The sequence below is a fragment of the Ambystoma mexicanum genome, chromosome 4p (assembly GCF_040938575.1).
Source record: "Ambystoma mexicanum isolate Mex_15411 chromosome 4p, UKY_AmexF1_1, whole genome shotgun sequence".
Lineage (NCBI taxonomy): Eukaryota > Metazoa > Chordata > Amphibia > Caudata > Ambystomatidae > Ambystoma > Ambystoma mexicanum.
In genome coordinates, this window is record NC_090927.1 from 787,586,004 (window position 1) to 787,603,500 (window position 17,497).

General features: G+C 44.8%; 1 protein-coding gene across 3 annotated transcripts in view; it reads right to left on the reverse strand.

Annotated features, from left to right (window-relative positions):
* The window catches only part of CEP162 (centrosomal protein 162), a 2,248,134-nt gene that overhangs the window by 779,242 nt on the left and 1,451,395 nt on the right, over positions 1–17,497 (reverse strand). For all 3 annotated transcript variants that reach the window (XM_069606335.1, XM_069606333.1, XM_069606334.1), the window contains one exon: positions 9,118–9,223. In XM_069606335.1, coding sequence (XP_069462436.1) covers positions 9,118–9,223 — 106 coding nt within the window. The remainder of the gene's footprint in view (positions 1–9,117; positions 9,224–17,497) is intronic.

Sequence of the window (17,497 nt, forward strand, 5' to 3'; positions counted from 1 at the left end):
TTGGTTACGGGAACAAGACATCCTGTAAATTTGTAACTGCTCACAGCGCGTACCCTTCTACTGTAACCTTGGGTACTGCTACTTTGTTGTTATTATCTATGTCATTTTCACCCGTTATGTTATACTGTATCATTGTCATTTTCACCGTTCATGTTATACTTTATCACTACCTATGTAACTGTTAACCTCTTCTCCTGGAACCTGTAACTTCTCCTCTGCAACTTGTAACTGCCTACTAAACATGCGCCCGCAAGCCTCCGGGCAAGGTGCGCAATACAAATAAATAAATACAAATACAAATACATACTCCCTTCCCCTGGCGTCTCTGCTTCTGCTTTATTACCAGGAGAATTACTCCCTTCTCCTGGTATGCCTTGATAGTCAGAGCTTTCATATATATATATATATTACATGGACTGCGGTAGCGGCCATGTAGCTATGGTTAAGTTGCTAAACCCATAGGAAGAGCGCTTTTTGGGCGGCTTATAACTTCGCTCCCCCTGGACGAATCCTCACCAAACTTTGATTTTTTTTGCAAAGTTTGGTGAGGTTTGGTCAAGAGGGGGGGGGGGGGAAAGTTATAGGATGGGACCCAACATTTCTTTTTTTCCCATAGACTGAATGGAGAAAAAATGTGCTCACGCCTACAGCCCAAACCGCTGGACGGATTTTCACCAAATTTGCAGCAGGAGCGGCGGCTTGGTCCCGAAAGCGTGCTTTTGTGAATTTGGTGAAAATTCGTCCAGTAGTTTTTTTTTAAACGACCAAAAAGTAGGTCTAAAAAAATGAGTGATATCTATGTCCGCTCCGTGGACACACCTCCCTGTTCGCTCTGCAGACAGGACACAGATTGTATAATCGGCTTGCGTCGTGTCCGCGGACACACAACGAGTTTGCAGATTGGTTGTGGTGAAGCGTGAGGTGCGTCAGATTTTTGGAAATGCCCGCCATCTTGGATTCGCGGACAGCGGCTGGTGTCTGCAGACATCGCGGTTGTTAGGGAGAATTCTCTTTAAGGCTAATTTCCCAAACCTAGTGAGTCCCCCCAGCAGCTTTGCTGGATTTTTGGGGTTTATTTTTTTCTCCTGCTAAGAGTGAGATTCTTTTGCTCCCACTCTTAGACATGATTTGAGGTGTTCCTTTAACTTTCCATGTGGTTTATGGGCTATGGGGTCCTTACTCCATAGGGTCTCATGTGTTTTTTGATGTGGGTTACACAGCACCCTCTGTGCCGTAACCCAGGGGTGTCATAGCGACCCCCCAACATAGACTCCATACCCTGGGACTGACTACTGTCTCCCAGGGCATGTAAAGTCACCATTGGCTTTGCTAGTCCCAAATTATGAACAGAAACCAGTATAAACCATCATATTGTGGACGTACTGGTCGGGGCAATTCGATTGCCCTGGGGTCTGTTGTTCGAGGGGGCACGTCTCCGTCCCCCCTGGTCGAGTTTTGGCTGGTGGCAGTGGATACTACTTTTTATATTCGACCGCGAATATATCTCTATGAGATTTTCCCATTGTTCGAGGCTACTAACTTTAATTATTTAATTCTTATAACCTCGAACATACCGCCGGTTTATTTATTTAATATTAATTCGCCGGTTGGTATTTTTTTGCCAGAACTCGATTCTAAAATGGCGTTTGTGTTCTCTTCTGTGACTCCATCCCAAGTCGAGCCCTTTGTTCCACTTTTTGGCGGGCTTCTCCACAGAAGTCTCCAAAAGTGGTGCCACTCTGTCTGGGTACTCCAGGGGGCGTGGGAGGAGGTTTAGGCACCCTGGACTGAGTTACCTTGGTAACTCAAGTCGCACTCTTGTGTGACTGGCCTAAGTGGTGAGCCGGCCGGCTCACCACTTAGCATGTTTGATTGACAGCTAGGCTGAGTGAATGGGGGTATGCTGGATAAAAGCAGGGCTTTGGGGACTGGAACTTCAGAAGTCGCCACAGGACCTAAGAATCCGAGGAGGGAGAAGCTGAGCCAGCCTGCAACGACGACACCACCGGTGGAGCCCTGCTGAACCGTCTCACCACTTTTCCCAACGACAGAGGAGATCTCCAGCCCGGAGAATCTTCTTCCTTCGACTGGTGGGGATAACAGTCTACCTTCTTTTCGCCTTCCTGGAGCATCTCGTGGCCACCTTGCTTGTGCCAAGCACCCCGGCAACCGGGATACCACGTTTTCACCACTACCGCGAACCGAAAGGGTAGTACCTTTGTACCGGAGAACTCTGCGGCTGGTTTCTTCCCTGGCAGCGCAACGACCTTCATCCTTCCTCCACGACGAGATCTTCTCCTCCTCTGGACGACGCTGTGACTTGCACCCGCTGCCAGGAGCAACTGCCCCCGCTGGAGGATCCTCTCCATTTAAGGTACCGTGTTCCACCTGGCTTCCCCTGCAACCGTTTGAACGGGGTGTATTAAATCCTCGTCTCTCGAACCTCGGTTAGCCTGGGACACCCTAGCTAATTTTCCTGTACTGAACGAAACCTTTTTCGAACTACCTCCACAAACTTTGAAGACTCTGTGTAACTGTCTGATCTTGGGCATCTTCCGCCTGGCTCCCTTGAAAGTGGGCCTGGCACCTAAACTTCCTTGCTCAACAGTAGACTGTGCCTTCCTAACTTGCTGTGGTTCTTTAAAAAGTGTTTAGTGTGTATGCTTCCATAATTCTGCTTTTCCCTCCCTTTTTCTTTAACTTGTTGGAGTGCCATCGAACGTTAAGCGCTCACCTGTGTCTGGAAATAAGTGGTGTTAACTAAGACTTGTCCAACAAGTAATCAGGGATGTACATATGATAATAGTGATTGTGTTTTGAACTTATCTTACCAATTTAGTGCTAGTGTGTTTTATAAGTGTGTGTTAAATAAATAATTATATACTTTTACACCCAAGCTCTGGTCAGTGATTGCTTGTGCTACTGTATTTCTGTACCTATTTTGTATGCTCTGTATACTACCTAACTCTTCTTGAGGGAAGTCCGACTGCTCAGCCACAGCTACCAGTGAATCTGTGTGGTACAGACTGCTACCAAGTGGGTTTACTGCCAAACACCTGTAGTCTTAAATCTTTCGCAGTGGTCCCTAGGGGAACTGCACAGGTTTCTGCCTAACAGCAGTAAAAACATATTAAAAAACACAACATTGCACATGTCAAACTTATCAAATAATCTCTGGGAGCTGAGGGGTGATGAGGATGGGATATGGCTGGAAGAAGCAAAAAAAACAGGTGTTTTTTGCTGCGAAAGTCCGCGCACATATGTTCACGACAGTCCTGTGAAGTTCGGGGACACTTCAGATGTTTGGGGGCAGTTTTTGGATGGCTTATTGCTTTTGCGCCACTTAATGAAAGTGCATGACGTTTTTCTATTATATTCCCGTTTCCGAACGAGTTTGCAAAGTTTGGTGGGATTCTGTCAAGAGGGGGCAAAATTAGAGGGGGCGGGGAGGGGTCCCAAAATAATGTAAAGGCTTATAAATGAAGTGCCATTTGACAAATCTACACTTCATTTGGCAAATTGATAATAGATCTAGATATAAATGTTTTTGCAAAGTTTGGTGGGATTATGTCAAGAGGGGGCAGAATTAGAGGGGTACTCAAAATATTGTAAAGGCTTATAAATGTGGTGCCTTTTGACAAATCTACACAAAGGTTTGCAAAAAGATTATAGATCTAGATATAAATGTTTTCATAAAGTATGAAAGAATTTTGTCAAGTGGGGGCTAGGTTATATGATGATTGTATGTGAATACGTGTGACACTTTTGAAAAAATAAAACATGGGTGGATTTCCAGCAAACTTGTGTAAGGAGCATGGAGAAGGACCTGAAAGCATGGTTTTGCAAATGTACTTGTTTTATTTTTTGAAAAATGTCATAATGTAGGTACAAAAAATAGTGATATACCTTTGGTGACTGAGGTGTAGCCTGTGGCCATGAGCAATGGCCAGATTGTCCGGGTCATGGAATAAGGTCATGATCCGGACAATCTGGCTACTGGCCACGACCACGAGGGACAAAACATGGGGTTAAGGTGGCCATGTCCTCCTGGGACTGTCTTTGTGGTAAAGTTATTGGAAATTGGGATAGATTTGAAAAGGGAGAAAAATGTGCTCGTGGTAATATGGTCATTGAGTTCTCTTTTTACCTTCTGCACGCTGCCATGGAAAGTGAAGAGGGGCCCTGTATGGAACCCCGCCTTCCCTTTCCATGGTGGCCATCTTGGAAAAGGATTTTCCTTCCTACACCGGGACACCGCAGGCGTCCTGGTGTAGGAAGAAAAATCCTTTTTTTTAGCATCCCGGGTTCCCGTTTTGGGAACCTAGGGTGCTAATGGCCTTCATCCCCCATTACAGAGTCTGGAATGGGGGGATAATGGTCCAGAGACCTCGTTATCCACCCTTGCTTCGCTTGAGCTGATAACTTGGGCTGCCGGCCCGGTATCCACCGATCCACTCCCTGGAACGGGGGATGAACGCCACAATATTCCCATTAGCATAACACAAAATGCAAATGGAAATATTGGAAAATCTTATTGAGTCTATGTACTTTACTGAGAAATATAAAGTAGATGGAGTCGACAAGTTTTTTTAGTTCTATTTTTTAACTGTGAAAGGTGGTTCTTAAAGGAACATTTCTTTTGTTGTTTTTGGATGTATTTTTATTTTTTGGCAGGAGAGCTAAGAACAAAAGGTGGGGATGGAAATGAAGGAAGAGGCACCAAACACTAACATGGAGGGGTAGGTGGACAGGGGAAAATGTTGCGCATGTGTTATTTCTAAGGTAGGGGGCAGTGTTTCGCATGCTCCTTGATTACAGCAGTGGTGGTGGCTCTTGGGGATGTCATTTTAGGATAAATAGCAGTTTTGCTAAAAGTATGTACTGTGTACTAGATTGTTAATGGATAATGAGTAGGAATAGGTGTTGGAGCTGAGCAATGGAAATTTTGAAGTTGAAAGTTCCTAGATCAGTAGAAAATGCAGTTCCAAACTGTTCGTGAAGCACGGATCTTATCGTGAAGTGCGGACGGGTTCTCAGACACGTCGTCATTCCACGCACCAGCATATGGTCATGTGGCACTGTCCAGAAGGTCTGCAATGAAGTCGGATGTTCGTAGACGTCTACGGATGCAAAACTAGTTGAAATAGTTGCAAAAAGTGTATAGAAGTGTTAAAAATGATTCTAGAAGGTGGGAAATGGCAGAGGTTTAAGGTGACACTTTGTAAATTGGACACAAAAATTGCTATATTGGTTAAGTATGATATTAGTAAGTTGTAGGAAAATAGCATGCACTGATAAAAACCCATGAAATTCACTGAAATAACTTTGTTAAAGGGACGTTATGGTTAAGTTGCACTAATAAAAACCTATGAAATTCAATGAAAAAACTTTGTTAAAGGGACGTTATGGTTAAGTTGCACTAATAAAAACCTATGAAATTCAATGAAAAAACTTTGTTAAAGGGACGTTATGGTTACAAGTAAAACCGAAAAACCCCAGAAATGTGCCAGTTATGGTAAACTAAGCAACCATAACTCGCACCACCACTGTGCACTGCTAAGACTAACACCCAGGACATCAAAGATGACATCACAAATGTCATTGATGACATCACTGATTTATTTATATATATTACGGGGCCTGCAGTAGCGGCCCTGTAGATATGGTTAATTTGCTCAACCCATAAGAAGAGCACTATTTGGGTGGTTTATAACTTTGCCCCACCTGGACGAATCCTTACCAAACACTGCAAAATACGTATATGGCCCGTCAACTTTGATTCAATGACGCAATGGAAAAAAATGTGCACACATCTACAGCCCAAACCGCTGGGCGGATTTTCACCAAATTTGCGGCAAGAGTGGCGGCTTGGTCCCGAAAGCATGCTTTTGTAAATTTGGTGTTAAGTGGTAAAGTAGTATTTTTTAAAACTGCCCAAAAGTAGGTAAACATAAAATTGTGATACCTGGGTTTGGTCCACGGATTCACTTCCCTGTTCGGTCTGCGCATGGCCTCTGATTGGTTCAGAAGGCGAAGTGAGGTCTGCAGACATCAGGCGAGCCCTCCGATTGGTCAATAAAAAATGTGAGGTGCGTCATATTTTCCAAAAACGCCCACCAGGTTGGATCCGCGGACAGCCGCAACTGACCACAGATGGATTGGTAGGGAAAAAGTCTGGACACATTTTGGGTCATTTGGTGTTGGAAAGAGGGGCTGGAAAGGGTGGGGGAGTGGAAAAAAGATGATATGGGGCTCTTTGTATAAGTGGAAAAAGAGCATATGGGTGCGCGGCAGTCCGCGGACACGGCAGTGGTCCGTGGACAGAGTCTTGGGCGGACAGCTTGAAAAACACATTTGGGATCATTTGGTGACTTGAAAGAGGGCTTGGTCAGGGTAGAAGAGTGGAATGATGATATGGGGATGTTTTCAAAGGTGAAAAATAGGGTTTACGGTTCATTTTGATGTCTGCAGACGTCATTTGAATTGGGAGGGGGAGGTTCAGGGTGAGTTGTGTTATTCCAAAAAGTATTGTATGCCCTTGTTATGTATGGTTTAATTATGCTGTGGTGGTTGTGGCCAGGGGCCACATCCTTGGGTGCATGGCCGTATTATGCTGTGGTGGTTGGTACAAGCCAACCAAGGTGCTCTGCTTTAGAAATAGGGCTATAGTAGCAGTGTCAATTTTCAAATTGAAATGTCATGGAGAATATTGGAAGCACTTCCAGTCTTCATACAATCCATCAACACCTCCTATTCAAAGGCTGCATCCAGTGTACTAGAACAAAAACCTCAAAACAGAACCAACTGGAAGCATATCGGACCAAACATAACAAGCAGACACCATAGAGCAAAACATTCCCTTTAATAACCTGCGAAAGACACCACCCAAAGGCAGACAACTTTGGATATCTTACAAAACAGATGAACAGCACAGACTTGGATTCAAAATGACCATCTGTGATGATAGACAGGAACAATAATCTTGGAAAAGCACAAATCAACTGAGAAATAATCGCTTCAAGTTAAGTTCAATAACAAATGCTTTACTCTGCACACGAGACCTCAATCACACTCAGGAGATCACAGTCGTCAGTCAGATTGGCCTCACCTGCCCCTGCCTTAGAGTGGAACTCAGAATGGTAAAAACTTGGCTTCTCAATGGAGAATAACTTGACTAAAAATCCCACTCACGGACCAACTACAGACCGGAAACCTAACTATTCAGTCATAACATGAATCCTCACTAATCCCAAACTTCCTCTCTCTACAACTAATTGACACACTTGTAAATTTCCAACCGAAATATACTACTCACAGAGACAACCTTGCACAAGGCAACTTTGTGCTTACCAATACCACATTAACCTTGACTGGGCTATGCCAATTTTCACACAGTTCGCTCTCACTTATACTCACCCTGCCAGAGCTAACCTGACCTTGCAAGCAGTGTAATTTATTAGATCTTGGGATCATCCATCTGGATAACAAAGATGCCCAAGTGTGTAGAGAAAACCCTTAAAGCTCACAACAGAAAAAATGCAACCCACTAGGGAAAAAGGCCATGCACACCTCTTGCAAGGAGAACAAGGTTTATTTCCACAAAAACAAAGATACAACAGCACAGTGCCCTGCTGTCAGACAAGCAACACTTTATGAAGGCAATCAAACATTATCCCTTGCTCAATGTGCTCAGAGAGGCACAGCTCCACCTCACTGATGAGGCCCAACAAGGCTGAAACTCATGTCTGTGGTTGCTGTTGGTACTCTTGTTCAGAAGAGAATTGCCATAGCATTTCGGTGCTGGACTGTCCATGTGGGCGGTACAAAGACTGATATGCAAATGAATATTTCCCTTCTGTGAAAGGTACAGTGAGCTAAAGTGTGGCTGCGGACTCTCGAGTGGGTACTTTCCCAAAGAACCGTTCATTTAGCCGTGTTCGTTCTGGCAGAGGGGTGCCTATGACAATTTTTTGACTTTAAGAAGGCAGAGAGTGTCCTCAGTGATGTAAATTACATAATGTACAAATCCACATGGCTGGTTGGTTGAGACCCTTTACATAGGCTACCTGCTCCATAAGGAATGCCAGGCCATTGGTCCCAGCCTCTTCTTCCACATGGGCATCATCAGGTATGGAGCTACAATTAAATTGTGATTATGTGAAGGAAAAACAATGCAGGCTCTATCTCCAACCTGATGTGCACCTCGTACTGCAGACAAGGGCTAAGAGGATACTTTCGAGGTCATTGCATCTAACCGACAACAGCTCGATTCCAGACATGTCGGCGCCCGTCCAAAGCTCACAACCCTTGTTTTGGCTATGCAGTTTTACCCATTCCAGCACCTCGTAGCACCAATCACGTGACCTATGCTGAAGGCAACTGGTCCCTGCTTTCTGATATTTCTTGATCGATTGGGGGTTTTACCCGTTTTATGGTCGGTGGTCTGGGACTGACTGGTATACCTTGGAATGCTGGGGGTCTTGGGATGGGGGCATCTGAGTGCTATTACTTACAGCTGGGACGTGAAAGGCCAGAGGCTTGTGCCCTCCTTCTCGTGGGATCGCTTTTCACAGAGAGCTCTTAACCACCCTTGTGGCCTTGCAGTGTGCATTCCGTCTGGGAAACGAATGCTGGCACACACAATGAGGCTGCCAAAATGGCAGGGGTGTGTTAAATAAGACAACTTTACATTTCATTTATTTTTACTCTACATATAATGTTATCATCAGTCACATCAGCCCTATTCAAGCAATCAAAATACAGTTTCTATACTCAGTCATTTCAAAATCAAAAAGCAGCATTGAGCTGTTGCTGCGGAACAGGTCTTACTAAGAAATGTGTACAGTACTACACAGGAGCAGGGATGGCATTTCGGAATCCAAACCCTATAATCCTCAAAATGGCTCACCTCGAGGAGAGCTGGTATTCTTATGGGTCCATCCAATCAATATTTACAATTCAGTTCAGTACATCAGCTAGAATCCATTTAATTGATACAGGACCCCAACATTAATCTTGAAGCGAGACCATCACTAATGAACTTTATAACAATTTTACCAGACATATTGCTAATTTTTAGAGAATTAAACAACAGGTATAAAACACATTTTACTCTACCTGTGCTGTTCGCAGTTCTGACATCAACTCTGTAAAACTGTGAGTTTTGATTTTTTCAGACCCATGTTCCGTGTTCTGCTTTAAATGCAGGTTTGCTTTCTGCTCTCTGCGCCAAGAGACACCAAACCAAAAAAGGAAGGATTGAAGACTGAACATTTTGCAAGGACCTTCTCAAGACTCTACATTCATTACCAACGCAATAAAAATGAAACACATGTTCAACAATGCAACCCAAATTGTAGTCCACAGCCTAGAAATTATTACTATAACAAACTGAATGACAAAGCAGTAAGTAATTGTTATTTTTAAATGTCTTGAGAGGTGGTTATTAATAGAGCACTAGAACCGATAAGTCAACCAAGTACTTGCACACACCAGTATTGTTCAACAAGTATCATCAACAATTATTAGAAGAGGTACATTTTGATATTCTATAAGAGGCACTCAGTGTCTTTCTCTGACCAAGGACTGACAAGTCAACCTACAAGCTGGGGATCTATACTGAGAAAGTGTAATTGCAATACAAACCTACGTTATGAGGCCCATCTTAGTGCTTACTGTGTTGTGGACAACATAATAAGGAATATTACTTACCAGTAACTCCTGTTCTCCAGCATTATCTTTCATAGATTCACATGCAACTTTCCCTCCGGCCCCTATCCGAAGGCTACTAACAATTGTGATGACTTGCATAATTCCTTAGTTTCCTTAGTGCGAACCACACAGTACTTGAGGGCTCGGGCCACATCCAGGGAATGCAAGGATGGTTCTGCAGGAGACTAGCAGAATCATGGGTTCATTAAGGTGGAGGAAGAAGGAACCTTCGCCATGAAGGAAGGGTTGCGAAGGACCACCTTATACTGATGAAAAGTCAAGTAGGGCCCATTAGCTCTGAGAGGACAACGTTGAGTTCCCAAGCTGGAGCAGGAGCTAGGACGGTAGGGGGTGGAGGGGTGCGAGCATGTGAATCTATGAAAGATCCAAAGCTGGAGAACGCTATATTGAATTGGCAACTGACCAGGGTGGTTTTATGATAAAAGAAGCTTTCATGGATTTTATCCTTGTCAACACCATAAGCCAATGGATGAGCGAGTGGCAGTCCAGTCACAAATCTAGTCTCTGCATTTTAATATTTCTGTAGTCTTGCAGAATTTCTTTGGTAGTCCCACTAAAAACATACTGGTGTTGATATGTCACTCACTGACTGATTGGACTTTTCTGCCAATCAAGTTTTTCTGCAGAAAAACAAGTCTGACGTTGCAGCATTTTGTTAAAGTAGCTGCAAATCCTTGTAAAGAAACCTTCCCATTGTGAGAGTTTATAACCTCTATGGTTTACACTTTTGGGAGAAGTGGAGTTACTTCTTCTAGTTTAAAGCAATATGCTGCAAGAGATGATGTTGCAATGGCAATGTGACAGGTCAGGATCATGACCCTATGAAGGGAGGACCGGGGGGAGGGACCCTTCTTAACCTGAAGCAGGAGGATCCCTAAAACAAAATTCAAAACCAGTCTTGCCACAGATCTGTGAGGTGGGAAATGGGGGTGGGGGATCCCCAATTTCTACAACTCCCATCCCTCTTACCACTCTCCCAATGTCTTCCAAGACAGTTGCTGGTCACTTTTTCTTTTGCAGAACCGCATCTTCCAGAATCCACCTGCGAGTGACAAAGAAATCCCAGACTGGATCCAAACAAGAGAGAGAAAAGAACTGCGACAACCAAGGCGACCCAGGAACCTTCACCACATTCCAGCAGCCACCAGCACCCCATGAAATCAGCAAAGTCACCACAAAAACATAAAAAAATGTTCAGCCACACTGCATGACAGAGGAACATCAGAGACTGTCATAAAAACCATGCTGCTTAAAGGGAGCGGCTTAGAGTTTTTTTTTAAAGCCTCCCAACTGGGCCCTGAGGAAAAGAAAGGCACTGAATGGTGGAGATAGTCAGGACAGTGCTACAGCCAATGCAGGGTTGAGAAAGGCACCGAACCACCAGCCCTACAATATAAAGGCAGACAGAAAGAAAGAAAGAGTGTAGGGTTGTCCGGGTGAGGTCATTGTAGGAGGAGGAGGTGGACCAAGAGACCATGCAGAGGACGGACGAAGTAGCACAGTGTTGGAGAGTCGGTGGCAGAGCTTAGCAAAGGTGAGGTAATTGTGAGAGAGAGGTGTATATAGTATAGTCTAGTGCAGGAAGTTGGGCGGGGGTGTATAGAAGTTGTGAGAGACAGAGAGAGGTAATGTGAGATATAGGAGTAGAATAGTGGGGTAGAAGTTGTTAGTGTGAGAGGTAGTGAGTGTTAGGGGAGAGTGAGGCCAGTAGAATATTGGGGTGCAAAGACCAGGGTTTAGGACAGAAGCGGGGAGGGCGAGAGTAGTGAGAGGGAGTGAAGTGGAGGGGGGAGCAGGGCACTATATTAGAGAGTAGTAGTGCAAAAGAGAGGACAGTAGAGAGGAAGAGCAGGAGTAGTGCAGAGGGAGTGGTAGCGGTAGGAAAGAGGAGTAACATCAAAGGGTGGAGGCGAGGACTCCAAGTATGGAAGTGAACAGAGGGAAGTTTAGAGAGGTGAGAGCAGTAGCAGCGAAAGTAGCAGCAGTGGTAGCGTGGGCAGAGTAGTAACAGTGCAGAAGAGGGAGGGTAGCAGTAGTGCAAAGATAGTAGAGTGGTAGTAGAGGGGAGAGTAATCAAACTGAAACCTACCTCATGCGCAGAGAACATCCTACCCGCCAAAATAATTTTAGAAAACCCAGACATCTTTGCCCCCACACTTGCTAAGATCGTCAACATTTCCTTTAGGGACCAACTAGTCCCCCAGGCCATAAAAAAGTCACAGTTACCCCACTAATAAAAAAACCTGGCTTGGATCCTAGAGATAAAAAAGATATCTTGTATCAAAGACCCTGCAGCATTAATTGCTTGAAATGAACAATTACAAAAAGGGACAAAAAGGGACTACCACTGAACAGAATCCACAGTTTGGGCAATGATATTGTCTATCTATTGAACCAGTATCATGCACATGTCCTTTTTGCACTCTACTCTATGATTCAGTCATTTTAGTGAAACGAAATGAACTAAACCCAATTTTCTTTGTGTTTCTTGTTTTTGTTCTGTGAATATAATTGTGTTAAAATACCTATGTATACTGTAATCTTTCCCCCCAAAAAACTTTGTCTTCTCAATGTACCATGTGGATGTACTTATATTTTGTTCTACCCTTGGTTGAGATTATAACCTTGTTGAATTCCGGTTATGTGTTGTGTTTTTCTAAAAATATATGATTTTGACCTTCTTCTTGGAAGTAGGAAGTGATTGTCTTTTGTTCTTCCTAAAATTATATTGGTTATCTATTACCTATTTCTCAAACACTGGAAGCATCACTGTAATATTTGTCCTATGAAACAGAGCAATTTCACTACTTGGGTGGACACATGAGAACAGCGGCTGACCTCACCTCAGGATTTCCGCAATCGGGAAACCTCATAAAAATAATAATTAACTTTCAAAGAAAAAATATGAAAAGAAATATTAGCAAGGGTACATTCTTCTGTTTAGTTGGATCCTAGAGACCCAAGCAACCTCAGGCCAATAACCAACTGTAACTTCCTGCTTAAGATCATGGATAAAGTAGCCACCGCACAACTTCAGGCACACATCGAGGCCTCTGACGCACTCCACCCACAACAATCTGGGTTCAGACCATCTCATAGCACAGAATCAGCTATGCTGGACTTACAAACAAAGATGCTCAGCATCTTAGATAAGGGAAAAACGGGACTTCTCATCCTGTTAGACCTCAGTACCGCCTTTGATCTACTGGACCATAATCTACTCAAAGTGGCCCTGGGCAAAACGGCCAACTGCTCACAAGAGGCAAAAACATGGATAATGTCTTTTTTTAAAAGGCAGGACATCTCGAGTCCATTGGGGAGACAAACTCTCCATGGAAAGGGAGATCCTCTGCGGGGTTCCCCAGGGAGCCAGCATGTCCCCATTGTTGTTCAATCTCTACATCAGATACTTATGCTACATTTTAGATCATGCAGATATATTCTTTACCAACTATGCAGATGATACGCAGCTGGTATTGGAACTTAGCGGGGACCATAAAACTGACAATGACCATCTAAACAGAATATATAACATCATAGAACTTTGGATGGATTCCAATTGGATGTGTTTGAACAGCAGCAAAACCGAGCTAATGGTTTTCGGATCCACCCAAGCCAGAAACACATTGCCACACGACTACACAAACTTCAAGATCAAAGACGTCAACATTAAAGTAATTGAGAAAGTAAAAACCCTGGGTATGATGATGGAAGCATCCTTAGGAGCGGAAGCCCAGACTCAATACATAAAAAAAAAACATGCAACTATTACTTGAGACTCCTCAGAGCTATTAGACCGTATCTATCAGAGAACAACTGTGCCACAGTGGCTAGAGCAACCATCCTCTCTCGGTTAGACTATGGGAATGCACTTATGCTAGGAGCCAACAAAAAAAGCATACAGGCATTCCAGATTATCCAAAATAACGCAGTCAGGATAATCAAAGGCAAATCCAAATCAGACCACATCAGTACAGCCAGGAAGGAATTACACTGGCTCAAAATTGAGAGCAGAACTCACTTCAAGGCTCTTACAATAGCCCACAGATGCATCCACGGGAAGGCACCAGGCTATCTAAAATCGAAAATACGTCCCTATGCCCCAAGCCGCGCCTTAAGATCCTCAGATCAAAGTAGGATCGCAGTAATGCCTCATAAACGTAAATCTGGACTTGGAAAATCTTTCCCAGTTATCACAGCAGGTATCTGGAACAATCTGCCAGTCCACACAAGGAAAGAACCTAACTACTTACGCTTCGTAAATTAGTGAAAACGTATCTCTTTAACTGACCTCGCCACTCCTGAACCCCTAAACCTTTCATTTCTAGGAACTGTCTCGTCCCATTTCTGTTAGTCCTTGTGTCCATGTTTCTGCGCCCCGAAACTTGCGAGTTACCGACGCATTACAAATAAATAAATAAATAAATAATAGAAAGGAAGGTAGTAACCTCATAGGGTGGAGATAGGAGGTAGGACAGAGAGAGAGAGAGGAACATTGGAGATACGAGAGGGAAGTGGGGAGTAGAGGTGGGTGGATGGAGAAGGAGAGTAGGGGGAGGAAGAGAGAAGTAAGGAGATAGAGGGCATGATAGTCAAATGGCACATATACACCACCCATTAGTACTAACCATTGGTAGTGTACAGCCAATTAGAAGGATCCGGAGGTAGTTAGCGAGCCATCGTTTCAGGGAGACATCTTTAGTTCAAAGCAATGGTAGACAGTAAGGGGATGTAGCGCTAAAAGGGGGTTATGGCAGGACTGGGCTGGAGCAGGAATCCCAAGGGAGGCAAGAGTGGAAGGATGGCCATATCACCACTTTCCAAACCCTTTTTCAAGCTGCTGCTTTGAGCAAACAACCTGCCTATCTCGGCATTGCACAATTTCAACCGTATTCAGAAGAACAGTCTTTATACCTAGTGATGTCATTTTAATAAAACCTGTGAAATTTTAAGTGGCACTCTGAGTTATTTCTTGTCTTGTTTTTATGTTTGTTTCCCCATGTTTGTGTAAGCACCCCGATGCTTGCGTGCTGCAGGCGCTATAGAAATAAATAAATAAGGTCACCTCTGACCTGATTTATAAACTTGATACGAACATGAGTTTGCTTATACATGCATTGCGGGCAGAGATTATTTTATTTTAGGGTTTTATTCACAGCACTTCCATATCCTCTCAGGGCTATTTCATAGTCCCGAGTATGAATAGGGCCAGGACCTACTGTAGACAAAGAATTGTACTTGTGTGTTACGCTGTGTATTCCATAGGAACATAATATCCTCTGAGGTCCACGGTTAGTATTTATTTATTGTGCTTTTATTAAGCGCTTATGCAGTAAGTCAATTCTGTTTCAAAGTGCCCACAGGACAACAGGGAGGGAACATGGGATGGGAGAACAATGAAGGCAGTGGAAGATAAAGACAAACCTACTATGCCTTGTGAGTATTCAGAACGTGCAAATGCAGCGAGAAGAGGGGAAGTGGGGGGTGAGGGTAAGTGCTGTAATGTCCGTGCTCGTGGATGAGCAGCAGATGAAGTGCATAGTAAGTTAAGGCTATGTGGCCTGGGGCTGCATTGGGTAGAAAGTGTAGGCCTACAGGATTGAGGCTGGTGGGCGCTGAGGCAAGTGCTGAGAGGTAGACAGAGGCTGGGGCGATTGGGTATGGGAGGCCAGGTCCCAGAGGGATACATAAGGCCCCTGGCCACCAATCACAGCGACTGTGAGATTAGCAGAGGAGGGACGAAGGGAAGGAGGAGCTGAAGAGGAAAGTCTTGAGGTGCTTCCGGAATTTGAAGAAGTCCTGCTCAAGATGGAGAGGGAGGGGGAGGTTGTTCCATAAGAGGGAGCCAGCTAAAGAAAGTGATCGACCACAGGCCCTCTGTTTAGCAAAAAGCTTTACACACAGAGAGTTGGTGCCAGAGGACAGCAGAGGTCTAGAGGGAGTGTATTTAGTAAGAGAAAGTTGCAGATAGTGTGGTCCCAGGCCCCAGACAGCCTTGTGGATGATGCAGAGGGATTTTAATTTAATCTGTGCCACAACCGGGACCCAGTGAAGAGTTTTTAAGGGCAGGATAGATGCAGTCCCTGGGCTTAAGGCCAGGGATAAGTCTTGCTGCCCTATTCTGGAGTAGCTGGAGGGGTTGTAAAATGGAAGAAGGCAGATTCAGGAGAAGGCTATTGCAGTAGTCAAGCCTAGAATGAACCAGGGCTCATGTAACAATGAGTTTCTGGGGGAAAGTGAAAAAAGAGAGAATTCCTTTGAGAAGGAAGAGTTGAAAGTGGGACTTCTTGGCAATGTCCCGAGTATGAGGGAGGAAGGAAAGAGAGGATTCCAAGATGACCCCAAGGATTTTGGCTTCAGAAGAAGGAGCAGGGGGAGAGCCCATCGAGGATGGCCAGAGTAAGGGGGAAAAAAAGAGGGAGCAGAGGTTCCAATGGGAATTATCTCAGTCTTGCTGGCATTGAGGCAGAGATCGTTGGAAGTACACCAGGACTGGATCGCAGATAGGCAGTCAGGGATGATGGAAGATGCAAGAGTGCCAGCAGGGAGTTTGAAAAAGAGTTGTGTGTCAACTGCTTAGCACTGGAAGTTGGTGGAGAAGGAGGAAATGAGGAGCGCTAACTGAGCAAGTTAAGTGTTGAAGAGCCAGGATGGGAGGTTTGATCCCTGGGGAACACCACAGGTGGCGAAGAGCGTAGGTGAGGAGAAGGTGCACAAAATGACTTTGGACGAACAGTCAGTTAGGAAGGAGGAAGCCAGTCCAGTGCCTTCCCCGAGATACCAAGGGTATCATGGAGTCGTTTTATGAGGATGGAATGGTTAACCGTATCGAAGGCAGAGGAGAGATTGAGTAGGATGAGGACAGCTGAAGAGTTACAGTCTAGAGATGCAAGCAGTTCTTGACAGGTTTTCCGAAGAGCAGTTTCCGTGCCTCTGGATGGTCGTGGAGACGACCAAGTTCGGTGTGTGAGGTAAGTTGTGGAAAGGCCAGCTTCTCCAGCATTTTCCCGAGGAAGGTAGTGATAGAAATAGGGCAGTAGTTGGCTGGACAGAAAGGGTCTGCTCAAGGTTGCTTCAGGAGGGGGCACAGGAGGGGGCACCGTAGGGAGTGCTTGAGGGAAAATGGGAAATATCCAGTGGGAAAAGAGTGGTTGCAGAGCTCCGTAAGTGCGGGGGCAAGAGAGCCAATGTTGTGGGAGGGTAGCAAGGGTGCCCAGGATGTCCAGAGTTGTAGTGGTAAAGTGTGTGGCCAACGCCTTGCAGAGCGCCTGGGACAGAAAAAGGGAGGAGGAGCAAGCAAGATGGAACTGTTCTTAGAACACGCGCGGTGTCCGGGATGTCCATAATTAACCAAAATGGGGGTGTTCTAAGGACACTTTACCTGCCCGTACTGTCTGTAGAACATCTATGCACATGCGCACCACACCCATAAGCCCTACGAACATCGCGCCTGTCCGTAACTGTCCGTCTCACTTGTGTCGCACTTTTAATTAGTTTGAGGACCCGACCACTGTCCATAGAACACCCGCGCACATGCGCACAACCGTCCCGGTGCATTTGGTGTCCTGCAGACACCCGTTCCCTTCGCGGACGTGTTCATGACATCATCATGTGACCGCACCCACGCTGAGCGTGTATCCTGATTTGCGGACACTGTCCGGGTCCCCGAACATTTTGAAAGTACTTTTTCAGACAATCCAAAGTATTTTATAGTAAAAGTTCACCAGTGCACATGTGCCAGACAATGACCCTGGCTTTCTACATA